This window comes from Labeo rohita, chromosome 15 (assembly GCF_022985175.1).
Source record: "Labeo rohita strain BAU-BD-2019 chromosome 15, IGBB_LRoh.1.0, whole genome shotgun sequence".
In the NCBI taxonomy this organism is placed as follows: Eukaryota; Metazoa; Chordata; class Actinopteri; order Cypriniformes; family Cyprinidae; genus Labeo; species Labeo rohita.
In genome coordinates this window covers 8,612,987-8,640,596 of record NC_066883.1, presented here as the reverse complement: position 1 = coordinate 8,640,596, position 27,610 = coordinate 8,612,987, and the positions used below count along the sequence as shown (strand labels likewise).

General features: G+C 38.3%; 1 protein-coding gene across 1 annotated transcript in view; it reads right to left on the bottom strand.

Moving 5' to 3' along the window:
- abcg1 (ATP-binding cassette, sub-family G (WHITE), member 1) overlaps positions 1–27,025 on the bottom strand; it is a 40,265-nt gene extending 13,240 nt beyond the window's left edge. Inside the window, exons 1-6 of the mRNA XM_051129183.1 lie at positions 26,773–27,025; positions 24,325–24,568; positions 4,515–4,632; positions 4,106–4,238; positions 2,107–2,157; positions 1,122–1,267 (exon numbers count right to left, since the gene is read on the bottom strand). Coding sequence (XP_050985140.1) covers positions 1,122–1,267; positions 2,107–2,157; positions 4,106–4,238; positions 4,515–4,632; positions 24,325–24,568; positions 26,773–26,835 — 755 coding nt within the window. The 5' untranslated portion in view covers positions 26,836–27,025. The remainder of the gene's footprint in view (positions 1–1,121; positions 1,268–2,106; positions 2,158–4,105; positions 4,239–4,514; positions 4,633–24,324; positions 24,569–26,772) is intronic.
- Between the last annotated feature and the right edge of the window lie 585 nt (positions 27,026–27,610).

Genomic DNA, 27,610 nt, shown 5'->3' with positions numbered 1-27,610 from the left:
ATTCACATGCACTGTAAAAATGATTTTTTTGTAGTAAATAAAATAAAGATTACTTAAAGGGACAGTTCACCCAAAAATGTAAACTTCTATTATCATTACCTAAAAAGAAGATATTTTGAAGAATGTTGGTAACTAAACAGTTGACGGTAGACTTTGACTTCCAAAAAACGATGAAAGTCAATGGCTACCATCCTCTGTTTATTTACTTAAAGAGACAGTTCACCCAAAAATGTAAATTCTATAATCATTACCTAAAAAGAAGATATTTTTAAGAATGTTAGTAACCAAACAGTTGACAGTAGCCATTGACTTCCATAAATACTATGGAAGTTAATGGCTACTGTAAGCCGTCTGGTTACTTTAAAGGACAGTTCACCCAAAAATTAAAATTCTAATATCACTAACCTAAAAAGAAGATATTTTGAAGAATGTCGGTAACTAAACAGTTGACGGTAGCCATTAACTTCCAAAAAACTATGAAAGTCAATGGCTACCATCCGCTGTTTAATTACTTAAAGAGACAGTTCACCCAAAAATGTAAATTCTATAATCATTAACTAAAAAGAAGTTATTTTTAAGAATGTTGGTAACTAAACAGTTGACGGTAGCCATTAACTTCCAAAAAACCATGAAAGTCAATGGCTACTGTCCGCTGTTTAGTTACTTTAAAGGACAGTTCACCCAAAAATGAAAATTCTACTATCATTAACCTAAAAAGAAGATATTTTGAAGAATGTTGGTAGTCAGACAGTTGACGGTATAGCCACTGACTTCCAAAAAAACTATTTTGGCCGCATCAGCTGTTTGGTTACCAACATTCTTCATAATATCTTCTTTTGTGCTCAACAGAATATGAAACTCAAGGATTTGAAGCAACATTAGGGTGAATAAATGACAGAAGAATTGTAATTTTTGGGTGAACTAGCCCTTTAAGTAAGTTTTATAAGAAATGCAATTTCTTACAAGAAATACAAAGTCTTTCAGGTTCAAAAATTTCATGTGAAATTCAATGTGTTGCCTTTCCTGTGTAATCATTCGCAAAATTCACTAGCAGTTTCTGAGTGAAAATTGTTTCAATGTAAAATCCAACACCATTTTCTTTAAGTATGGATGAGGCTCACCTTGTGGGCTCATCAAAAAACATGACGGGTGGGTTGTTAACAAGCTCCAGGGCGATGGCCAAACGTTTCCTCTGGCCCCCAGACAGGTTAGATGTGCGTGTCTTGGCACATTCTAACAAACCGAGTGCAGTCAGGATTTCCTGAACCTACAACAAGAGCATGTGTGCATCATTATGTGGAATAAGGACAGTATGTCTACACTATCATTTAAATTTGAAAACTTTCTGAAAACATTTGAAACTGAATTTTTGAATTTAGATCAGAAAAATTATACAATTATTGTGCCCTCTATAAGCTTGCATTCTGGAAGTGAACAGCACATTACTGTGCCATCGTAAAGAGGCACAAAATCTCTTTCACAGACTTTCACATTAAATGTACCCTCCTGGTGGAATGACCTGCCCAACTCAATCTGATCAGCTGAGTCCTTAGCCATCTTCAAGAATCAGCTAAAAACACATCTCTTTCGTCTTTATTTGACCCTCTAACACTCTCTATTCTAATTCTATTCTTAGAGAAAAAAATAAAAACAAACAACAACAACAACAAACAACAAAAACACCTCTAACACTAGCTTGGTCTATTCTTTTTCTGTTCTATCTGTTTTCTTTTTATTTATTATATAATAGTAAAAAAAAAAAAAAATACTCGCTATGTGTAATGCATTAGGCTTTGCTTATTTGTTGATTTTGATTTCTTCCATTGTCCTTATTTGTAAATCGCTTTGTAAAACATTTGCTAAATGACTAAATGTAAATGTAATGTAATGCAGATCAAAATGCAAAATGCAAAAATATATTTTCTTTACAAAATATAATTTCTCACTGACTCCAAACGTTTGAATTGTGGTGTACATGTTCACGTTATTTTGCTAATTAGGACATGTAGGTGAAGTAATGTTTAAGGCATGGCTGACCTTTACCAAAGGTCTCAAAGATTAAGTTGTACATACCCGGTTGGGAAACTTCACACGATTCTCACTTACCATTTCACGTCTGCCTTCATCCTTTTCCTGGAGTTTGAGATTAGCTGATACCTGAGCAGGGAGAGTGAGCGATTTAGATCATGATGAGCATTAGCGGTACAACTAAAGCTAACAGAGGGATTTGCATGAACTCAATAACACAACAACTACAATTACATGAGACGTAATCCAGTGAAACTAGCAGTGAGAGCTGATTATATGTGTTCTCTTTTTGTGTATGTTATACTTACTATGAGGTAATGTGCTTGGTAGCTCTTGACTAAACATAAAGCTTATAACAGAAGCTATATGCAACAAGGGCTGTAAAGTAAATCATTTTAAGCACATAGGGCAATTTGTTCTTTAGTAGTACTGAAAGCTAATACTCGTACTTTTACCAATGAAATTTGCAAGGGAAATAGGTTTACTTACATTGTTTTCCCCCTTATAATACCCACTCTTGTGAAAAGAAGTAAGTGTATTGGCACCCTTGCAATTGTGTTAGAAAATGCAACCCTTCTCTCAGAAAACCGTTGCAATTGCAAATGCTTTGGTACTCACATGTTTGTTTATTTATTTATTTATTTTTGTGCAATCGCTTCCTGTAACCATGAATGAGTTTCTTACACCTCTCTACTGATATTTGGACCACTCTTCCTTTGCAAACTGCTCCAGGTCATTCAGATTTGAAGGATGCCTTCTCCAAATTCCTGTTTTGAGATCTCTCCACAGGTGTTCTATGGGATTTAGATCTGGACTCATTGCTGCCCATTTCATAACTCTCCAGCGCTTTCTGAGTGCTTTTTGAAGTGTGTTTTGGGACATCGTCCTGCTTAAAGACCCATGACCTCTGGCGGAGACGCTGCTTTCTATGTTGCACCCAAAAATTCTTTGGCAATCATCAGATTTCATGATACCGTTCACACAGTCAAGGCATCCAGTGCCAGAAGCAGCAAAGCAACCCCAAAACATCTTTGAACCTCCACCACGTTTGACTGTAGGGACTGTGTTCTTTTCTTTGGAGGCCTCATATGTCCACATTATGTTCTCCCAGAAGGATTGTGGTTTTGTGACATAACCTTTGGCAAATTCCAGTCTTGCTTTTTTATGCCTTTGTGTCAGCAGTGGTGTCTTCCTGGGTCTCCTACAATAGCGTCCCTTTTCATTCAGATGGCGACGAATAGTATGAGCTGACATTGTTCTACCCTGTGTCTGCAGATCAGCTTGAATTTGTTTGGAAGTAAATCGGGGTTCTTTATCCACCATGCAAACATCTTTTTGTAATTTTTTCATTCATTTTGCTTTTCCGTCCACGTCCAGGGAGGTTAGCTACAGTGCCATAGGCTGTAAACCTCTTGATTATATTGAGCACAGTGGATACAGGAACATTAAGATCTCTGGAGATGGACTTGTAGCCTTGAGATTGTCCATGTTTTTCCACAATTTTTTCTCTCAAAGCCACAGACAACTCTTTACACTTATTTCTTTTCTCAGTGTGACGCACAACACAAAGGTTGAGTCAACTTTTCTCCATTTTAACTGGTTGCAAGTGTGAATACCATATTGCCCACACCTGTTGCTTGCCACAGGTGTGTCTAAATACAAATTACAGGAGCATCACATGCTTAAAAATGCAATTATTTCTTACAATTTTGACAAGGTGCCAATTATTTTGTCCAGTCCATTTTTAAGATCAAGTTTGACTTTTCTTCTCTGTTTTTTGTGTTGTTGCAATGCAAACAAAAAACAATAAGCATGTGAATACCAACACATTTGCAATTGGAACAATTTTCTGAGAGAAGTGTTGCATTTTCTGACATAATTGCAAGGGTGCCGATATTTTTGGCCATGACTATATGTGGTCAGTATTACATTTTTCTCTCTCTCTCTCTCTGTTCCTGTTGGATTTACTTATGACAAGACCAGTATCCAGTGTCCTGGATATATCGTCATGTGCTTCATTAACCACTGTTACCTGACACAAATGCAGCTCAATGATATAATTTCAGCAGGCACGTACCATCATTGCTTCCTGTACAGTGAGGTGTGGCAGTAACATGTCATCCTGCATGATGTAGCAGGACACTTTCCTGAAAGACCGCAGATCTCTGGGCTGCCCGTTAATCAGGATCTCCCCCTTCATCCCTGTTTCTCTGTGTGACACAGCACATCTTTAGATATACTTTTCTTTAAAACATCATCAAATTTACCACCACTATTTCCTGATAAATGATCATAATATTTACACATTTCAAGTAACTGATGTATTTATTTACTTTCAACTCTTTATATATATGCATAATATTAAAATTAGCTCGTAACTATTTTAGGTTTTGGTGATTGGTGGCAATTCAGTGTCCCAATGACAGTTATATTTGGGGATGGATCTTCACTGTTAACAATGTATGCTTTATTATGGTCATACTAACCTATAACCTGCTAGAATGTTCATTAAGGTCGACTTCCCGGCTCCTGAGGGTCCCATGATGGCCACCAAAGCACCGCTGGTGAAGTTCCCAGAGATCCCTTTCAGAAGGGTCTTGTAACCTGACACAGGGTGAAACAGAAAAAGAAGTGCCCCTGTGAGAAACCTTCCACAGTCCGCACAATAAACACAATGAACAACCTGAGCCGTCCCAATCATATAATGTACCTGCCAAAGTCCCATTCAAATTCTCCTGCTTACATAATGTTGGAGGTGAAAAGGGGTATTTATTTGTTCACCACTGGGTTTCTGAAATTTTCCAGGTGAGTGAACTTGTTTGTTGCTGTGTGTAATCTGTTCTTACCTCTAACTGACCTTTTTGTTTCTAACTTTCAAAGAATAAAGAGCTGATGCTTTAATGCTTTCTCCAATTTCCATCAGTTTTCTTTTGTCAAGATGCATAATGCATTCTTCAGGTTTTTTATTTTTGGTTCATGACTTACGTACACTAGCCCCAAAGAGTATTTGAACATTTAGTCTGCTTAAAATGTATGAATTTCATTAGTCCATTGGTTCATTAGAATTTTTTGTTGCATCAGACAACAAGATTGACACATACCACTGAGTTTGGCATCAATGTGTCCAAATGTATTTTGATTGAATATCAGGGTATGTTACACAGCAGAAAAAAAAATGTAATGACTCGTTAACACACATTTAATACACAAAATCATTAATGAAACTGAAATGTGCTAACTTGTTCCAATAAAAATGTGACAATCTGAGATTTAAATTAATGATAGATTGAACTGGATGATTGAAATCAACATGCACATTTTTACTTCAAAAAAACAAGCATTTTGGTAACTGTAACTGGTACGCCTAAACACAATTGCGCAGGAACCTCATTTATTTATTTATATATGTATGTATTTATTTTTTTAAATATCAACTTAAAATTTGAAACACAGCTTATTTAAACATATGGCTTTAATATTATAGCAATTTTGGATTCAAATTTGGATACATTTTGGATTAAAACTGTAAAATATTTATTTTATATGAAATAAAAAAAATAGCACAGTACATTTTCTTTACAGTAAATTTAAACTTCTGTAACTTTTTTACACTATTTTTTTAATGGTTTCACTTCTGCAATAATCTGCTAATTATCTTATTTAAAAAGAGATCAACATTAGGTCTGTATTTCATGTGTTCATGAATAATGTGTGAATAACATCTAATGTTAACATTACAGATGCGCAATTACAAATATATTTAAAATGCATCACACACAGTTTTAATATAAGTATATTTTACTTAAATGTTTGTCAGTACATTCAGCAGCACAATCTACCCTTATTTCAAAACAATATAAGTAATTATGAAATTACATATAAAGATGCAAGTCCTGCTTAAGTGGGTCAACAGGACTCTGAAGTTCAGCTAATTGCATTTAATATAAATTTAAATAATAATACAATTTAATTGAAATTAACATTCAATTAAGTGTCTAAAACAGTTTGCACTTAAGTATACTATTTTAAAGTACTCTTCTTAAAAATAAAGTGTACTTTTTGTTCAAAATTATATAACTTCTCTTTCTCAGTATATATAAAGTGCTATAGGACAGTTTGGAAATGATAACTCATGCTTTTATGTAGCAAAACAAAAATAAGAGGACATCCACAGGATGACCGATTATAACCTGTTATTTATCCAGTAGCTGAGGCTGAGATGCTAATCCAGTTGATTGCAGTGGCTGCCAGCTTAATTGGATTGTGCTTACAATCCGTCAGAGCAATACACAAATACCTCTGACCTTCCCCGTCCTCTTTTAGTGCAGGATCCCAGGGCTTCTCCCTCTGATGTGCACTGTAGTAACCCCAAAACACAGAAAGGTGGATCTCACTTTTCTGATATGCTACAGTCTCTAGGTGAAGCCAGTTGGGGAGCACATAACGGCAGGATGATTTTTCCTAGTGCACCTGATGTGCTGCATGTGACAGAGGAGGGAACTATTCCTGGCCATGAGGGACTCCAGGGTTACTTGGAGTCACGATCAAGTGTGCATGAGGAAGAAATCGAAACAGAAATATTATAGAATCACATGCCATGGTATTACATCACCCTTTCGTTATTTATTTATTTATTAATTTATTTTAAACAGTTTTCTGTTACTCTTATACTAACTGGATTTAATCAGATGAGGGATATATATGTATAAATGTCCCACAACAACATTCAAATCACTTAGCAAACACAAATTCCTCTGACCTGGGGTTAGATGAAAGTTTGACCAGTAGTCAAATGAAGCGCCTACACACATTCACATCCTACACAACCAAATCATTTAGAGAATCAGCATTGTGCTTAACATTCATGCTGATTTTACATAGAGCCTTCCATCAGTGCACAATTACAGCAGCAAATGAACCACGTTGTATATATTTGAGCTTTAGTTGATTTAAGCTGCTAAAAGCACCTCCTCACAGGCTGAACGTAAAACCCCTTTTTATTATTTTATCTAATGTATGACAGCTATTTCACTGTAACATTCTGCTTTATATAACTTTGCATTATCCACTTATCCATTTTAAAATAAGAACAGGAACAGCCTTTTTTGTCTTAAATGTGCAAAGCTTCTTCTTTCTTGCATAGCCGCACAAAAACAATCCGTTATGCCATTTTTTTTTTTTTTTTTTTTTTTTTTTTTATTATCATCATAATCAACAATGCCTAATGTACATAATCATTATTTTCATCAACACACTGGTTTGTAGTGCAAATAGTTTTACTGTTTACTAAGATGGGACCTGGTGCACATCACGAACAGCAAAGTAGAAAATGTATAAAAACACCATATTAAAACAAAATGCAAATACGATAGAACCAGATCATACTAGCTACACAAATATGTACCATAGTATTGTTAGATTATGCTACATTTTACTTTAGACATATCAGTGTACACATTTCCCATAATAAAGCCCTATTGTGGTACGATGGTACAGTTATGGTATCAGATTTTAATTCTATAATATTTAACAAAAACTGTGGTACTGAAATTTACATAAAGTACATGGTGCTTAAAAGAACACTGGTACCAAAATGCCATGGTAGTACCATGATACCTGTCCAAAAATATTTCTGTATTTTTGTGTTTACATATTCACGATTTAAAATAACCCTTTTAAAAAAAAAAAAAAAAAAAAAAAAAAAAAACATGCATCATGTTTATACCATGGTTGGTCTTTGAAGTATTTTGGATATCAATGCAAATACCATAGTGCATGAATATATCAATCATTCAGTACCACAGAGTATATTAAAGTGCCACTGTACAATTTTGACCACAATTTTGCTGCCTGAAACAAATTTCTGGGATTGTAAATGATTTCTATTGTTATAGGGTACAATCGTGAGCCTTTGGTCTTTGATTGCCTGGTGTGATATGTTGACCATCACCAATTAACTGTCTTTGCAATGTTTGAGTTGCAAAGCATGACGTATCTTGTCCAACTAAATATTTGGTTCAGGCCAGGACTCTTATCAAACATGTGAAGTTTGGGACACTGTATGGCTGAGCTACATCACCTTCTATTCCCATGGCAAAACATCGAACTTTGTCAGGCCGCCACAGACACGCCCTTTAACGAAAACTCAAGATCTTCGCAATTTGACTTTGCCAAGGCCTTTAGAGTAGACTGACCAAATATAATGTTGATGTCATAAAATCTCTATGAGGAGTTGTTTTTAGAGCGTAAAACGTGTCACTTCCCATTGCCAGCAGGTGGCGCTATGGCTATAAGTGAATATGGTCATGAGCATGTGTTCAGGACAGGACTCTTATCAAACATGTGAATTTTGGTACAGATCGGATATTGTATGCCTGAATTATAACAACTTCTTGTTTTATTGCAAAACATTGGACGTTTGTCAGGCCACCATGGACACGACCTTTAATGAAAACTGTTTCACAATTTAACATCACAAAGGGCTTAAGATTACACTGACCAACTTTGGTGTTGATCGGTTTATACTTCTCGGAGGAGTTCGTTTAAATATAACGCCTTAAAATGACAAAAACAGCACAAAACTTTCCAAGAAAATTGAAAATAACAGACTTCCTGTTAGGTTTCAGATTTCATAGCGGGGGACTTTTTTGTAGGTATTGGTGTGTTACATGTATGTGTGTCTACCGGATTTCATACATGTATGTGAAACAGCTCGAGGGGCATTTGTTGAAACTGTATAGGTGGCGCTATCAGGCCATTTTGCCACACCCACTTCTGAACCTTTATATCAGATGTAAATTTTCACCACTTCTGGTGTGTGTGCAAAGTTTCATGAGTTTTCAAGCATGTTTAGGCCCTTAAAAATGTGATTTATTTTGGAGAAGAAGAAGAATCTGAGCAATCCCAATAGGTTTCCGCGCAACATCGGTGCTCAGGCCCTAATAATGTTTGTCGTTAATAGTTGTTAATGTACATAATGACTTAACCCCATTTTTGAAGATTGGGTATTGTACATTTTTCAGTTATAATTTCAGTACTGTTTATATTTTCTGACTTCATATAATCGCCTAGAAACCTGAAAATGCGAGTACAGAACGATGCATATGGTGTGTGGGTTGCGTCTTATGCGACCAGCTTGTCAATGCTGTATTGTGCCTGAATGTCTTGGCTACAATTTATCGTACAGTATTATGCTAACTCCTTTGACTTTGTTACAGTCCACATTCAATGCCTTCTTATCTACTTGTTACAGCCCAGTGAGGAAAGTTTTGATTGGGCTTGGGTGGGAAAGTGCTTGGCTACCTCATTTACTGACTCCATTGACTGCTTCATTTCAATACTGATCAAATGTGCATTTTAAAACAACACTGCTTCCATGCCAACCTTATAGACAGCTATTTTGGTATTTTTGACCTATGAAGGAGATCTCATTGGGTAATTGAGCCATCAAGCTATTAGTCCTCCCTGGCACACACTTCACTTTCTCCCATGCGGCTCTTACAGCATAACATCTAGGGGACACCACTACAACACGAGGGATCAGCCGAGGTAAAAATACCAGAGGAGGAAGAGAGGGACCACAGAGTTCACTTTACCACTTTGAGGTTTTTAACATGCTTCAGTAGGCTGGGTATAGACATTATTTTTTGTGATATTTTCAGCCATACCAGAGGTTACTCCAGGCTGTGCGAGGTTCTTTAGGGGCTTTTAAATGCTATTAAAAGCTCAACCCAAACAAGCATTGTGAAAAATGTTGTTTTTAGGCATGGCAAAGTAAACAGCATAAGAGTTTCAAACTTCAACATACTGTATATATACGTATATACTTTAAAAGAAAATACTTAAATGTGAAATGACCATAATGTTTTTAGACACTAAATTGCATGTTAATTGCAATTAAATGAAAGTGCATTAGAACTTAAATTTACATTGAAAGCAATTAGCTGAACTCAATAATATTTTAGACTTTGAAATATGGTTAAAGTGTACTGCTTTGTCATTTCTGTTGAAAATTGTGAATTATTTATTTAAATATACTTGATTATACATTTTTACACATTTGTAATGATTGATGTTGGGGAAAGTTACTTTTAAAAGTAATTCATTACAATATCGTGTTACTCCTTAAAAGGGTACCTAATGATTTTCTACACCCTCAGATTCTAGATTTTCAAATAGATGTATCTCCGCTAAATATTGGCCTATCCTAACACTTCATCATCAATCCATACCATCCATCCATCAGTGGAAAGCTTATTTATTCTGCTTTCAGATTATATATAAATCTCAACTAAAAAAAAAAAAAAAAAAAGTCCCTTATGATTGATTTTGTGGTCCAGGGTGGCATTTAGCCTAAAACTATAGTAAAAAGTCATGTAAATGACTTGAAAATTAAAAAGTACTGTTGTTACCTGGAATCTGATGACATAATAACATAAGTTGAGTTCATTGTAATGCGTTATCCCCAACACTAGGATAATGAAATTGCAATTTAGTACATTTAAAATACAATAACTTTAACTGTATTATTGAATACATACTAAAGTTAAAATTATAATCAAGTACCTTTTTAAAAGTCTACTTTAATATTTAAAGTACACTCAAAGTGCACATTAAATACAATTCAGTGCACTTATTTTTTTCACAAGAGTATATAGGAAACTACGGGTTTGAGTAATGAGGAATAAACTTCACTCTGTGCTGACCAAATGCTCATTAAATAGCCATGAAGTTGTGGTCACGTGACTTTGACAAATAGGTTGAGAGAACATTTTTTTAGGTCACAGAAACGACACCTGTAACAGATTAATCACTCCTGCTGATTGTACTATTAAATATTTATGAAACAATCATTGGCAATGAATCCATAATGTGAATGTTCAAATAATAACAACACATCCAAGTATTTAGAAGAAATTAGGTCTTAGAAATTTAATGGCAACATCTATATAACAATTAAGATATTTAAACAATAAGATATTCACAGTTATTTATCATTTTAAATCTAATGTGATACATCTAAACGTGTGCAAGCAAGCAGCATACGTCAGGGACAAAGAAGTAAATAATGAGTGATCTTAACTGAATGTCACTGCATGTTGACCCTTCCTGGGTATTGTGCATTGGCCTCCAGGGTTATATTGAAAATATTATTGGAAAAAGTTAATAATTAATTCTCATAAATACTGTCAGCAGCACTGATCTATAAAAACAATAAATAAATACAAATAAATAAAAAATGTGTTGTTTGAAACAGTCAAATAAATACAAATATTTCTTAATAAAGTGCTAGCTTTTCACTTTAGAAGTTAGTGCTTACAGAAGCTGGGAACATGTGATGTGTATGCATGATGAAGACAGGAAAATGTACTGCGTAACAGGAACAATACATTAATGATGGAAAATGAAGTCATTCCTAAAGTGAAGAATCTCCATCCAAGATATTCTGACAAGTTACCTAGCGACAGAACAACATGCCTCCTCCACAAGCATTGCTCATTAGCAGCCTTTTCTTCACAAGTGCACAGCTGACGGTTTCATCCTGTTCCAGCGCACACCCCAGCACTCAGCAGAGGTTACTGGAGTTTATTGACCGATAGTAACCGGCTGTGAGAGCGGAGCTGGCAGTGCCTTTGCTAGCTCTCTCTTTCCTCTAAGTATGGATTACAAAGATTTGTTAGACAGCTCAAAGGCCCGGTTTCTATTGCAGTCGAGCGATAATACACAAGCCGAAGGTGCGCATCGCTATCTATTGCTTTTCGGTAAAACAAAGCCAGAAGCTATTATTGATAGCACGTCAGATAGACTTGCTTCAAGTCAACATGAAAACAAAATTGGTCCTATGTACTTTCCTAGCACATTTCCTACTAATGATGCATCTGTGAACATGATTCCACAGTAAAAAAAAAAAAAAAAAAAGGTAAAAAAAGTATATTAAAGAACAGCATACTACTAATAATGTTATTTCTGCTACATTTGCCATAATGTGCAGTGCACAGCAAAACACGCTGCATGGAATATTAATATACCGCAATGCACTCGACCTGACCTCCCATTACCAGTGTCTCAATTGAACTGAAAGTAATATGAGCCACATCTTTTTCTGAACTCATTCAAATATTGAAAACGCAAATTAGTTTTCATTTTCAAGATGATAACTGAATTCCATTTGTGGAATTAAACATGAACATAAAGTCGTCACATGACAAATGCAATAAGGTCACATGACAGCAATGTAGCATACTACTGTGAAATGTTTGATGTTGCATAGTTCATATTTTATAGTACGTAGTACATAGTATATTGTTTAGTATGCTGTAGTGCTACTACTCAATTATAAATGTATAGATTTCTCGAAATGTTTTACCAAAATGTAATAACTTCCACCTCTGAACTGACTTTTTTTTCTTTGGTTGACATCACCACTTTTGTGAAAAAGAAGTACAATTTAGATATTAAGGAAATACTATGCTTTAAAATAACACACTTAAGTCTAAACTTGATGCATGCTATTTACAATTAAATAATGTTCTATATATTCAGTTTATATAAATTTCAACGCAATTAATTGAATTATAGTGCTTTAGGACTCACATACTCCAACAGAACTTAGGTACATAATTTCATTATTACATGTATTGTCTTTTAAGTATGGTTAAATTGCACCGATAAACTAAAATATACTACATATAGTCTTGTACAGTGTGGGGAAGGTTACTTTGGAAATGTAATAGGTTACAGATTACAAGTAAATCTATTTAAAATGTAATTGTCACGATCTCGGTGTGGTCTGCCTAGGTTTTTGTTGTCTTGTGTTTGTTGTTCGGGTGCTTTGTTGTCCTGGAGCACGTTCATTTGTTTTGACAGCTCACCATGTGCTGCGCTGTCATTGTGGTGTCCACCCCGCCCCTCTTGTTATCCTTGTTAGCTAATTTTCCCCGTCACCTGCACCCTGTTTGGTCCTAATTTTCTCCCCTTTATTAAGCCCTTGTGTTTTCTGTCTTGCGTCAGTCCGTTATTCTATGTGTGGAAGCTCTTACTCTCTTGCCTTGTCATCAAGTTGCCGTATTTTCCCTAGCCCTGCTAGTCTAGCGCTCCTGTCTTTTTTCAACTTTTGTTTTTCGCTGGCCTGCCCTTTAGGATTCTCTCCTGCTCCCCGCTTTGGCTCTACTCCGCCAGGATTCCCTTCTTTTCACGGCAGTTCCGCCCGCTCTCTCCCTGCTCGCACGCCGCGCTCCCTCCGGAATTCAGCCGCGGCTATTCATTGCCGCCCTGCCGCCTTTCGTTCCTGTGGGCTTTGCTGAAGCGGACAAGTGCTCCGCGCTGGTCCGTCCGACCACTTGCTGGCTGTTATTGCTGCTTTGCTGACTTTTTGTCTGAACATTTTTGTTTTCAAATAAATATTGAATTTTTGCTGCACCTGCAATTGGATCCCGATCTCGTTCCTGACAGCACGGACTGACCAATAATGGATCCAGCGGGTGAGGAATTTGTTCGCTCGGCCATCGCTCACCAAGGAGCGCTCCTCGGCCACCAAGCCAGCCAGCTGTCATCTACTGCTCAGGAGGTTGAAACCCTCACAGTCCAAATGGCTGAATTAAGCGGCCGCTTCCGTGAGCTCCAAGACGTTATGTCGTCACCGACGTCAGGGTTCCCCTCTCTCTCACCCAGCGTGAGCCCGAGCCGCATGCCAACAACCCGCCCTTGTATGATGGAGATCCTAATTCATGTCAGGCGTTTCTGTCTCAATGTTCGCTGGTGTTTGCGCTGCAACCACGCCGATATGCCACTGAACGATTAAAGGTTGCTTACGTCATTACTCTGCTAACAGGAAAGGCTCGTGAGTGGGGGACTGCCGTGTGGGACGCTGGTGCCTCTTTCTGCACTGATTTTGAGGAATTTCGTGCTGAGATGACAAAGCTTTTTGACCGCTCCGTGAAGGGAGATGAAGCTGCTTCCAAGCTAGCGCGACTCCATCAGGGGGGCCGGTCAGTGACTGAATATGCCATCCTATTTAAGACTTTAGCAGCTTCCTGCGATTGGAATGAGGGGGCGCTGCGAGCTATGTTTCGAGAGGGGCTTAATTTTGACATCCAGGATGAGATTGCTACCCACGATCTGCCCCAGGACCTGGAGGGCTTTATCAATCTGGCCACACGAGTCGAGAGTCGTCTCCGCTTGCGTCAGCGACGGTTGGCTCCTCGCTCCTCCTGGAGGCTAGAGGAAACCCTACCGTCCAAGAGCCACCCACCCCCTCAATCACCACTGGCTGAACCGGAGCCCATGCAATTGGGGCGGATTCGATTATCTGCTCAAGAAAAACAACAAAGGCTGGTTCAGGGCCTTTGCCTCTACTGTGGGGGGTCAGGGCACTTTGCTCTATCTTGTCCTTTAAAAGCCAAGGCCCACTAGTTAACCGGGGAGTCCTGGTGGGCGTTTCTCCCCTTGTCTCCCCTCAGTCACGCACTCAGTTCCCCGCCACCATTACCTATCAAGATTCCGTCCACTCCTGCAAGGCCTTAATTGATTCTGGCGCTGAAGCCAGCTTTCTGGATCGCAGCACGGCCATGAGCTGGGGCATACCTGCCATTCCCCTCTCCTGTCACTGTCTGGGGTCTCTCCGGTCAGCCTGTAGCCACCATCACCCATGCCACCCCCTGTGTAAGTCTAGTTGTGTCAGGCAATCACCGTGAGTCTGTTGTGCTGTTTCTCCTGGAGTCCCCTCATGCTTGTCTTGTTCTGGGGCACCCTTGGTTGGTTCAGCACAGCCCTCATGTGGATTGGTCCCGCAACCAGATTTTGTCTTGGAGTCAATCTTGTCTTGTGTGCTGCCTAGGTGCTGCCTCTCCCTCTGTGTCTGTGTCTCCTGTTTTGCAGGTTGAGGCGGCTGATCTCACCGGGGTCCCGGGGGAGTACTGTGATCTGGGGCTGGTCTTCAGTAAGTCCCGGGCCACCTCGCTTCCTTCCCACCGGCCATTCGATTGCGCTATCGATCTCCTCCCAGGCACTTCTCCGCCTAGGGGTCGTCTCTTTTCCCTGTCAGGTCCTGAACGAGAGGCTATGGACAAATACATACAAGAATCCCTCAAATCCGGTCTCATTCGCCACTCGTCGTCCCCTGCTGGCGCTGGGTTCTTCTTTGTTAAGAAGAAGGATGGCTCTCTGCGTCCTTGCATAGATTACAGAGGTTTGAATGACATTACTGTTAAAAACAGGTACCCCTTGCCCTTAATGTCGTCTGCCTTTGAACTCTTGCAGGGAGCCAAGGTCTTCACTAAATTAGACCTCCGCAATGCCTATCATCTTATCCGCATTCGCGAGAGTGATGAGTGGAAGACAGCCTTTAATACTCCCACGGGACACTATGAATACCTGGTCCTTCCCTTTGGGCTCACTAACGCCCCCGCTGTCTTCCAGGGCATGGTCAATAGCGTGTTGGGGGACATGATTAACCAGTTTGTCTTTGTGTACCTCGATGATATTCTCATCTTTTCCCCATCCCTTCAGGTACACACTCAGCACGTTCGCCAGGTCCTCCAAAGGCTGCTGGAGAATCAGCTCTATGTCAAGGCGGAGAAGTGCGAGTTCCATGCCAAGTCTGTCTCGTTCCTGGGCTTTGTTGTTTCGGCTGGGGAGATCAAGCCTGATCCGGCTAAGGTCAAGGCTGTTGCAGAGTGGCCAGTCCCCGACACTAGAAAGGCTCTGCAGCGTTTCTTGGGTTTCGCCAACTTCTACCGGCGATTCATCAGGAACTTCGGCCAGGTAGCTGCACCCTTAACGGCGCTCACCTCCACCAAGGTACCGTTCACCTGGAGTGCTCAGGCTCAGGAGGCCTTTGATAATTTAAAGTCCCGGTTTATCTCTGCCCCTGTTCTCTCCATTCCAGATCCTGAACGGCAATTCATTGTTGAGGTGGACGCCTCTGATGTCGGGGTAGGCGCAGTCTTGTCCCAGCGTTCCCCCAAGGATGGGAGAACCCCTGCACCCCTGTGCATTTTTCTCTCATCGCCTCAACCCAGCTGAGCGTAATTACGACATTGGCAACCGGGAGCTGCTGGCGGTTAAGTTGGCCCTGGGTGAGTGGCGTCACTGGTTGGAGGGGTCAGCGCAGCCCTTCTTGGTCTGGACGGATCATAAAAATTTAGAATACATCCGTTCGGCCAAGAGGCTGAGTTCGCGCCAGGCTCGCTGGGCACTCTTCTTTGATCGTTTTGACTTCACCCTTTCGTACCGGCCCGGGTTCAAAAAACGCCAAGCCCGACGCTCTATCCCGTCAGTTCGAGCGCCCGGGAGAGGAGTCTCCGGCCGATGCCATTCTCTCTGAGGGGGTGGTCTTGGGGGCCCTCTTCTGGGATGTCGAGCGGCGGGTGGAGGAGGCCGGACGAGGGGTGGAAGTGCCAGACGGGTGCCCAGCGGGTCGGTTGTTCGTGCCGGAGGCGCTGCGCCCTGAAGTCCTTCAGTGGGGTCATGAGTCTAGGGTTGCCTGCCATCCAGGAGTCAGGAGGTCGCTGGCTGCCATCCGCCAGCGATTTTGGTGGCCCTCCATCGGCCAGGACGTCAGGCAGTTTGTATTGGCTTGCTCAGTTTGTGCCCAGAACAAGGTTTCCAATCGTCCCCCCGTTGGTCTACTCCAGCCCTTACCCATTCCCTCTCGTCCCTGGTCACACATAGCCTTAGATTTTATCTCTGGTTTACCCCCTTCAAGAGGTTTCACCGTTATTCTCACGGTGTTGGATCGCTTCTCTAAAGCGGTTCATTTTGTCCCCCTGCCCAAACTCCCCTCTGCCAAGGAGACAGCCCAACTGGTAATTGACCACGTCTTCCGGATCCATGGTCTTCCGGTCGATGTGGTTTCTGATAGGGGTCCCCAGTTTGTCTCCCGTTTCTGGCAAGAATTCTGCCGACAGATCGGGGCCTCCACGAGTCTGTCCTCAGGTTTTCATCCCCAGACTAACGGACAGTGTGAGCGAGCCAATCAGGATCTCGAGTGAGCTCTCCGCTGCCTGGCGTCCCGTGATCCTGCCTCCTGGAGTCAACAGCTCTCTTGGATTGAGTATGCCCACAATACTCTCCCAGTGGCATCCACAGGTATGTCACCATTTGAATGTTCTGTTGGCTATTTACCTCCTTTGTTCCCCTCTCAGGAACCCGATGCTGCGGTACCGTCTGCCCTAGCCTTTGTCCGGAGATGTCGACGTGTCTGGATAAAGGCTAGGAAGGCCTTGGCCCAGGCCTCCAGACGGACCAAGACGGCGGCCGATCGCCACCGGACTCCAGCACCCCGCTATGTCTGTGGTCAGAAGGTATGGCTTTCTACCAAGGACCTGCCTCTCAAGGCTGCCTCTCGCAAATTGGCACCTAGGTTCATTGGCCCATACCAGATCACTAAGGTCCTCAATCCGGTTGCAGTACGGCTCAAGTTGCCTTTCTCTCTTGGTCGGGTGCACCCTGTTTTTCATGTATCCAGGGTTAAACCTGTCTTCAGATCTTCCCTTAATGCCAACATGTCATCCCCTACCCCCCCACCCCCTCGTCTAGTGGATGGTTCTCCTGTCTATTCTGTTAGGAGACTGCTAGATGTTCGACGTCGTGGCAGGGGTTTCCAGTACCTGGTGGACTGGGAGGGTTATGGTCTGGAGGAGAGGAGTTGGGTTCCGGCTCGGGATATTCTGGATCGGTCGCTGATCGAGGACTTCCACCGGAGACCAGGTAGACCCCCCCCTTGAACCGCCTGGGGGCGTTCCTTGGGGAGGGGGTACTGTCACGATCTCGGTGTGGTCTGCCTAGGTTTTTGTTGTCTTGTGTTTGTTGTTCGGGTGCTTTGTTGTCCTGGAGCACGTTCATTTGTTTTCATTGTGGTGTCCACCCCGCCCCTCTTGTTATCCTTGTTAGCTAATTTTCCCCGTCACCTGCACCCTGTTTGGTCCTAATTTTCTCCCCTTTATTAAGCCCTTGTGTTTTCTGTCTTGCGTCAGTCCGTTGTTCTATGTGTGGAAGCTCTTACTCTCTTGCCTTGTCATCAAGTTGCCGTATTTTCCCTAGCCCTGCTAGTCTAGCGCTCCTGTCTTTTTTCAACTTTTGTTTTTCGCTGGCCTGCCCTTTAGGATTCTCTCCTGCTCCCCGCTTTGGCTCTACTCCGCCAGGATTCCCTTCTTTTCACGGCAGTTCCGCCCGCTCTCTCCCTGCTCGCACGCCGCGCTCCCTCCGGAATTCAGCCGCGGCTATTCATCGCCGCCCTGCCGCCTTTCGTTCCTGTGGGCTTTGCTGAAGCGGACAAGTGCTCCGCGCTGGTCCGTCCGACCACTTGCTGGCTGTTATTGCTGCTTTGCTGACTTTTTGTCTGAACATTTTTGTTTTCAAATAAATATTGAATTTTTGTTGCACCTGCAATTGGATCCCGATCTCGTTCCTGACAGTAATAAGTAGTGTAACTTTGCAATTACTTTATTAAAGTAATGTAACTTATTACTTTTGATTACTTTTCTAAATTTTTAATATTTTCAACTGTTAGTCATTTTAAAACATTTAAACCAGTCAGAGTTAACCTTACAGTAACACTCAACACTGATTACTTTCTGACTTTATCACTTCAATTAAGATTATAATAAGTAAGGGTACTATACATACAGTACTATACATCTTTATTTTGCAATAGCAACTGGCTGGATGTACATTATCCTACTTATTACACAGCTGCTTGCCACAAAAGTAAAACATTAGACACAAAACACTGATCTCAGTTGAAATATTTGAATGCAAAGCTTCTGTGAAGAAATCAGTTGCTAGCAAGTAGCAAGTTGACAGAATTAAGAAATTGTACACATAATATTGAATTGATCCTTTAATATTTTGTTAGGTAACCAAATGCAAAGCTTCCACCAAGAAAAACAATCACGCGTATAGCGCCAAATTAAGTTGCCCGGATGAGTCTCTGTTATTAGCTTTTACCAGCTGTTATCGGGGAATAACATACCTTGGAATGTCATGACTGACCAATCACAATCAAGCATTCCACAGAGCCGACTACTAATTTAATTTAAAGCACAGCCACCACAAATTCAGACTTAACACCTCTTATTTACTTTGAGATCATTCTGAAGTTAAATACAGATTTGAAATCATAATAAGAAATAGTTTAATAGCTGTGATACTGGTTTTGAAATCAAATGTTTGCATGTTTTGCTTATGACAGGAAACACTGGCATCTAGCAGTCAATGCAATTTTGGAAATGTCAATTATATCTGTATGTGGGTGAAACATTCAGATGTAACCCCCTTTGTAATTATTAACATCTTCAAAAGTAACTGTAATTTGATTGCACATTTTTTCTTAGTAACTGTAACTAATTGCAGTTACATTTATTTTGAAATTAAATTATGTAATTCTGTTATTCTGTTCTCATTTAAATATATTTGTAATTACACGTCAAGATAAACTTAAAATTTAGTGCATATCAAATATATTAACTTTAAATGTTTTATAATCAAGTACTTCACCAGTCCCTTATGTGACCTAATTTTGATGTGATTATTTTGACAGTATTACAAGGTGCACTTTTTAAAATTCTACTTAATGTGTTTAAAAACAAAATAAAACTGTCTTTAAGTATGCTTTTACTTTATTAATATTATACTACCTAAAAGAACCTTCTTTTTTCTTCATAAGATTTAAAGCACACTTCAAGTGCATATTTAGGATAAATCTCTCTTATTTCTCAGCTTTTCCCCTCAAATAATCTATTATTTCCAACTGATGATTCACATTGAATAAAATAATGTTCCAGCCTACACTGTTTTATCTCCTTGAACATGATGTTTCACTCTGAAACAGAATACTTCACAAAAGTATGATGGTTAATGCATGCAATTTCATGCAACTCAAGATTAGTCGCATGAAGATTTAAAGGGGTCAATGGATGCAAAGTTCACTTTTACATGTTGTTTGAACATTAATGTGTGTCGGCAGTGTATGTACAAATCTACCCTATAATGATAAAAATCCATGCAGTGGTTTTTAATTAATCTGTAAAAATAACATACCAGAATGAGATGATTTTTGCAGAGCTGATTTTGGCAAGGTAAAAATGGTGTTGTTTTACACTACCATTGATAATAACCAAAATATATTATAGATTTTCCATTAAGACCCTAAAGAACCATATCAACTTGTGGAAAATGAGCATCTGACGACCCCTTTAAACTTCCAATTTGCAGTGATGGCCTTTCTGCATTTTTTTTACCATATAAAAGAGCTTATGTTTAATATTCATAATTACATTTCAATGCATACATTAAATACATTTCAATTATATATTCATATTCAATTCATATTAAAAAATAAATAAATTTTTGTTAACCTAGTTAGCTGCATCGAATGAAATGGCACATCAGCTGACAATAACACATCAGCTGCATTAATGTTTCAGTCTATGTGTTCAGCCCCGAGGCTCTGAAAGCTTTGATCGCTTCTGTAGTCTGCAACAACAAAACACCAGGATCAAACAGGCCCTGTTCACATTTTCTCCATACTTCCACTATGTGACATCATCATGGTTCTATCCCTGATCATTTCATGACAAGATCCTTTTATCCATGCCCGGCTATTTGCCAGTCCAGAGCATTTGCTGCCTGTCTCTGATGCTGAATGCATGATATGGAGGCAGGGCTGTGTGTTGAGCATGTTGTTCTTTTTGGAGAAGCCCAAAAAAAAGCTGATGGCAATCTAAGAGGATTGAACCAAAGTCGATGAGTGAGCCACCAGAACGATGAGCCAGTTGGCTATGGGACTAGGATTTATGTATATTTTATGACAAGAAGCGACATTGGAGTGTGGCATTGAAGTTTGAAACTTGCTGCTGGGTAAAGATTTTTCCACAATGAAATTTATCATTTATGAAGGCCTCCATAAAAGTGCCATATCAAACAGTGGCGGCTACTGGTCTGTCAAATAGGGGAAGCTCATTTTCGGCCTACATCATAAAATTGTCTATTTATTTATTCACAAGAATGTGCCTTATTGTCATAAGTAAGTCACAATGCAAACAATCGTAAAAAAAAAAAAGCTTTAGTTTTATTATGCAAAATAGGATGTATTTTTTCTTTTAGTCAGATGCTACTATATAGTATAAATATTTTGCAATTTAAATAAGGTTATTATGGAGATTTATTTATTTATAAAGTATTTTAATAGAAATATAAGGTTTCATTATGTTATGTTAAAATTTTTCAAGATTACTATATATATATATATATATATATATATATATATATATATATATTAATTTATAGTCATCCTCCATGTTAATATTTAATGTAGTAATCTATATATATATACTGATTACTACATTAAATATTAACATGAATGAATGAATGAACGATCTAAAAAAAATATTAAACTCTGTAAAAGTGAAACAAGGAATGTGGTGTATAATTGTGTGATATGTATGATGAAAATCAAGCAATTTCGCCAAGCAAATATAAAGAAATAGGTTGCAGCAGTTTTTATTTCGACTCAACTTGAGAAATCCGCGATGGGACTGAGCGCGAATAGCTTCAGCGATTCCTTATAGTACAAAATCGCTGTCAGTCAAAAGGAGATGCAATCTTTCGACAGACCCTCCAATCATGACGCAGAAGCTCGGAGTCCAGGCCAGCCCACTCCTCATTTGCTCCTCATTCACCCCCAGAGACGCTGAGCGTCCGTGGGCGGGACATAATCGCAGCGTTTATCCAATGACCGTCTAGTTTCAAAGCACTGAAAAAAAACGTTCAAAGCAGCCGCATTGAAGTCAATGGACGCTGGGCTTCAACGGGGAAACGCACTGTGACGCTACGGGAATGTATGAGAAGAAAATCAAGTCAGCCGACCTGCTATATCTAACTGATTCTGAACGAACTCGTCTTTGAGATGAACGTTTTCTAACGCATTTTTAGTCAATAAAATGTTAATACAATAGTACATAATTTGACCATTAATTTTGTGACATTATAGGGGGAAGCTGAGCTTCCCTTGCAGTCTTAAAGAAATCGCCACTGATATCAAAGTAGTATGATGTTAAATATCATTATTATTATTTTTTTATTCTTTAATTCTCAGACCAATTTCCTAATTTTCCCTAACTAAAGATCAAAAGATTTCCATGTTTGTTTGTTCGTTTGTTTTTTTGGAAGAGGGCAAAAAAATGGAACATTCAGAGCAACAGTAATAAATATAATATATATTATAAAACGGATATTTCCGGTCCTTGATTCTGATTGGTTGAGCAATGTTCAAAGCTGTTGTAAATTACTCTACAAACAGATAAATAATGTTTTAAATAATATCATTACACTTTATTTGCTCTGTTTCATTTTGTGAAACCTTACTATGTATATGGAATAACCATTTTATAAAAGCTATATAGAAGCAACTCCGCTTCACATTGTGTCTAACAATGCCCTGTTGCTGTTATAAATTCATTGTAATCCACGGCTTCTTGGGGCTTATTGCCTTATTGTATTTTACTAATTATATTTTATTAGAAACAAATCTTAAATATAATAATCAGAATAGCCATAATAATCAGAACAGTAAGAAATCATTACATTTATCTTGTTTGCATGCATGCATTTATTTGAATTTTATTTAATACTTTATTTGTATCATTTTTTATTTTGTTTATTTATTTATTTTTATTATTTATTTTTATTAATTTTTTTAACCCTATTAGGATAAACACCTTTATATGCGTTATAGAAATAAACAAACTCAGTGCTAAACACTAACAGCATAAGATATTCATTGTTCTTATTAGCAAGCCTAGGTCACACTGAGCAGCGATTAAACACATCCAAAAATACTTCTGAGCTATAAGGGAAAGATGACAAAATACTACCTGACAAGTGAAGTCTGGGAAAAAAAAAAAGAATATATTTTTTTTTTCTAAGTAGTATAAACAACAGATTGCACATCTTGAAGGATGAAGAGAGCCGTCTTTGCAACTGAACTCTGCCCTCTGCTCAGGCTTGGCAGCTCAGGATTTACTGCCAGTGACAAAGCTGCCGCTGCTGAACATTTGCTGTGTCCAAGAAACTTAAAATCAAATTACAATCCAGATGGTGAGCCTAATGAAGACATCCCTGCCCATCAGTGGAACCCCCGCTCCTTAAGGTAAAAGTAAGAAGAGCAAAGCCAAGGCAAAGCAGACAGCTGGGCTGTTATGTCAGCCGTAGTGCTTAATTAATGAATTCCCTTCTGAGTTATGCATGGAGGCATTTCAGGATAACATCCATCAAAAAGGGCAGTTTTGGAACCAAAGACTAAAACAACTCTAAATCCATACTCTCTATGTCTCTAAAAAATTAATTTGCACTCCCCTACCAAGCTGTATACAAAACAAACTATTCCCACTGAAATCAATCCAATTCCCAGAATATTTCCAATGGAAACAAACAAACTCCCTAGAAGTAAATTGAATTAAAATGTACAGCAAGCTGTTTAATTAGTGCAGACATGGACTTCCTCATTAAAATGAGCTTGTAGTATGCTTTTAAAATACATTGTATAGACATAAATTTGCTGTCTGTATCAGCACATAAATAGCTGTTAAGTTTGGATGTAGCCTACAAAAGATGGATTTTAATGTTCATAAAATATATATTATTCAAACAAATATACTTGAAATGAATGTTACATTTTCAGACACTCAACTGCAAAAAAAAAAATACCTATGTAAGTACATATTATATGTAATATCTTAAGTGATTGTATTGTTTTTGAAATATAATTAAATGTGTACTGCTTAATATACTGACAAGCATTTATGGTAAACTAAAAAAACACTTTAATATCATTTTATTGAAACTGTATGTAACATCTGTAAAGATGAAGTTTCAATTCAGAAAATTTTATTTTTAATTTTAACTTTAAGGTTACAACTGAATAACACATTGCAGTTAAAAATGTATTTGAGTGATTTAAAACAAAACTTTTAATTTGACATTATTACAAAGTGCACTTTTTAAAAGGCCACTTAAGTGTGTTAAGAAAGTCATGAAAGTGTACTCTTATTAGTAGTTAGTAAGGTAGTTGTTAAGTTCAGGTATTGGGTAGGATTTGGGATGTGGAATATGGTCATGCAGAATATGTGCTTTATAAGTACTAATAAACAGCCAATGTGTTAATAATAGGCATGCTAGTAACTAGTTAATAGTGAGAATTGTTTCCTATACTAAAGTGTTACCGAATTCTTTAACAGTTCGAAGTCAGTATTTACATTCGAATGACATTTACCTGAAGGTTTGAATGTCACACATTACCTTTTTTTCTCCACCATGGTCCTTCAGGAACTGAGTACGAGAGGTCTTTGAATTCGATGTTGACTGCGGGTCTGCGGGGGAGATATGAAAAGCGCTGGGCTTCGGTCAGATTGTTCTCTACTTTCTTCAGGTGTCCGTGTAACAGAGGCGTCTGCTGACTGCTGACATGGTTGGAGATCATTTCATCAATGGACACGCACACGGTTCTAGGGTCGAGCATGAGATCGGGAGGTCCATTTGTATTCTGAGGGAGGAAAGACAGAGCGCTTATGTAATACACTGCAGCCTTGCAGGAAAAGACCTGAGGAGTTCGCCATGAGGACAACAAACTCTCTGCTGACAAATTTGAGATGTTCAGACATTTCATCAGAAGATACACTGCAAAAGCGTGCAATAACTGAAGAAGATTCAAATGTAAAATAAAGATGAATACTGAATAATGAGCTAAAAAATTTATAGTTTATAGATATTATAAAATAGTATGCTACCAGTTTTTTACTTTTGTGTTTTTTTTACAGTTTGTGCTTACTAATGCTGCATTTATAGTTTAGGTCAAAAGTTTACATACACCTTGCAGAATCTTCAAAATGTTAATTAGTTTAGCAAAATAAGAGAGATCATACAAACAGCATGTTATTTTTATGTGTTACTGACCTGAATAAGATATTTCACATTAAAGATGTTTACATATAGTTGAATTTATAAAAATGACCCCGTTCAAAAGTTTACATACACTTGATTACCTGAATGATCCACAGCTGTTTTTTTTTTTTTAGTGATAGTCGTTCATGAGTCCCCTGTTTGTCCTGAACAGTTAAACTGCCTGCTGTTCTTCAGAAAAATTATTCAGGTCTCACAAATTCTCTGGTTTTTCTGCTTTTTTATTCATTTGAACTCTTTCCAATAATGACTGTATGATTTTGAGATCCATCTTTTCAACAGGACAACTGAGGGACTCATATGCAACCATTACAGATGGTTCAAATGCTCACTGATGCTTCAGAAAGAAATACAATGCATGAACAGCCAGGTGTGTAAACTTTTGAACAGAATGAAGATGTGTGCATGTTTCTTAATTTGCCTTATTATTATTATTATTATTTCATTTAGTGCTGCCCTTCAGAAGCTACAGAAGATACTTACATGTTTCCCAGAAGACAAAATTTGAAAAAGTTCAATTTACCCTGATTTTCCAATTTAAAAAGTATTCAAACATTCTGACCTCAACTGTATTTGATCAAAAATACTGTAAAACAGTAATACTGTGAAATACTACAATTTAAAGTAATTGTTATATATTTTAATGTGCTTCGAATATTATTTATTCCTGTGATGCAAAGCTGAATTTTCAGCATCTTTAGCACAGCTGATGAATTTCAGGTTTGTGTCACAGAAATTAATTATATTTTTAAAGTATATTAAAATAGAAAACAGTTATTTGAAATTGTAATGTTTCACAAAATTATTGTTTTTACTGCATTTTTGATCAAACAAATGTAGCCTTGTTAAGCATAAGATATTTCTTAAACAAACAAACAAACAAAACCTTACTGATCCCAACTTTTGAATGGTATATAACAGCATACTTATTGTATAATATCTACTAACTATAAGTTATTAATATCATTAAATCACAGTGGTTTAACCATGTCATTTCTTGGACATGGGAGAATGTCAGTGGCGTAAAATAACATTTTCATGGTATATTGAGAAGTACATTAGAGTACCATCAAAGAAACATGTAATTGCTTACTAATAACATCACTGTAACGTGGTACAGACAGTATATTTTGCAGTGCAACTTTATGCATGAATTTAACCTGTAAATACTCTGGATTGTTCAAATAAATACACATTATGGTTGCAAATTTGAGGAAGGTATAGTGGCCTATAATAATAGTTCATCAGTGAAACGCATGCTAAATATAAAGAGAGGCGACCTAATCCGTCTCCCTCTAGCCACAGAAGGCAGATGAGGTTACTATCGGACAAAGCTTATTCTAAGCTCAGGGAAAACAGTAATGCCCAAATGTTAGTTTAATGCAGTAATGTGTTTTTCACATTAAAACTGCATGATGTAATATAAAAGGATATTAAAATCCACATCATCATCATCATCACATATGACATTTTAATAATTGATTCTATTTAAGTAAATTTAGTGCTGGCATTACATTTCAAAAATAAATACTGTGTATTTTGCAAAGGATCATGCATCTGAATTAAGTCATGCAGCCTATGACAACAGTAAGTATATAAGTGCACATCATTTTAAATAGTAAAGTCATGGAGCCATTGAGGGTTACTCTGGTTCATTTGAAACATTGGCATCACTGAGGCATGTTTTAAACATACATTTCAATGCAGCTTATTAAGAATCTGTTTAACAACTATAAAATCAGATTATTAAAAAACATGTTTAAAAACAAGCTAAAAATATAATCTTACCATTATGATGGAGTTGGTCACTGTAGTATTGTTGACTGAAAAGGCTGCCATAAGACATGCCATTCCTGTAAAATGTGTTGCGACAAACTCCGCTTTTGGCCAATGCAGAGGGATGTAGCATTTGTTTGGTCCCGAGCTCCTCCGAGTCCTCCACGCTCTCCTCCCCTCTGTTATTGTTTACACGCGAGCTACCTGCGCTCGGTGTTTAGAGGGTGACGTCACCAGCCGCGCAGCAGCGGCGATGGAGGACGCGTACGGAACACACGGGACGCGTTTTTTGCGATGAAGTGGAAAACACAAAACGGAACGCACCGAGGAGGAACCAAGACGCGTTTTTAAAAAATAAACTGTTTTCATAAAACGCGACGCTCTCTGCAGTGGCGCAAGACGTGGCGCACAGTTCAAGTCACTACGCGAATAAATGTCACGTGTAACTATATTGGGACTATAAACCAGAATTAAAAATGTTTAAATGTATAGTCCAAATATTGTAGTCTATGTACATACATACACACACGCACATGTATAAATCAAAATGTTTACTCTTATTAATTATATTATTTAGTACGTTACAGCTATATAAAACATATTATTTTGTGCTAACATGTGATATAAATCATTGAGTATATCAGTTTATTACCCATAGCCTATAAACAGAAGTTAAATATAGCCAATGCACTGCTCAACTTTTTATTCTACCAACGCAGTATGCACAGACAACAGGTTTCATGCACACACTCCCTCTGGTGGCTGCTGAAAATTACATTTCAGTGGCAGAGAAAGTGAACCACTATAATCATCATCTTTTTAAACCCATTTTGTTGCAAGAGTAAGTAAC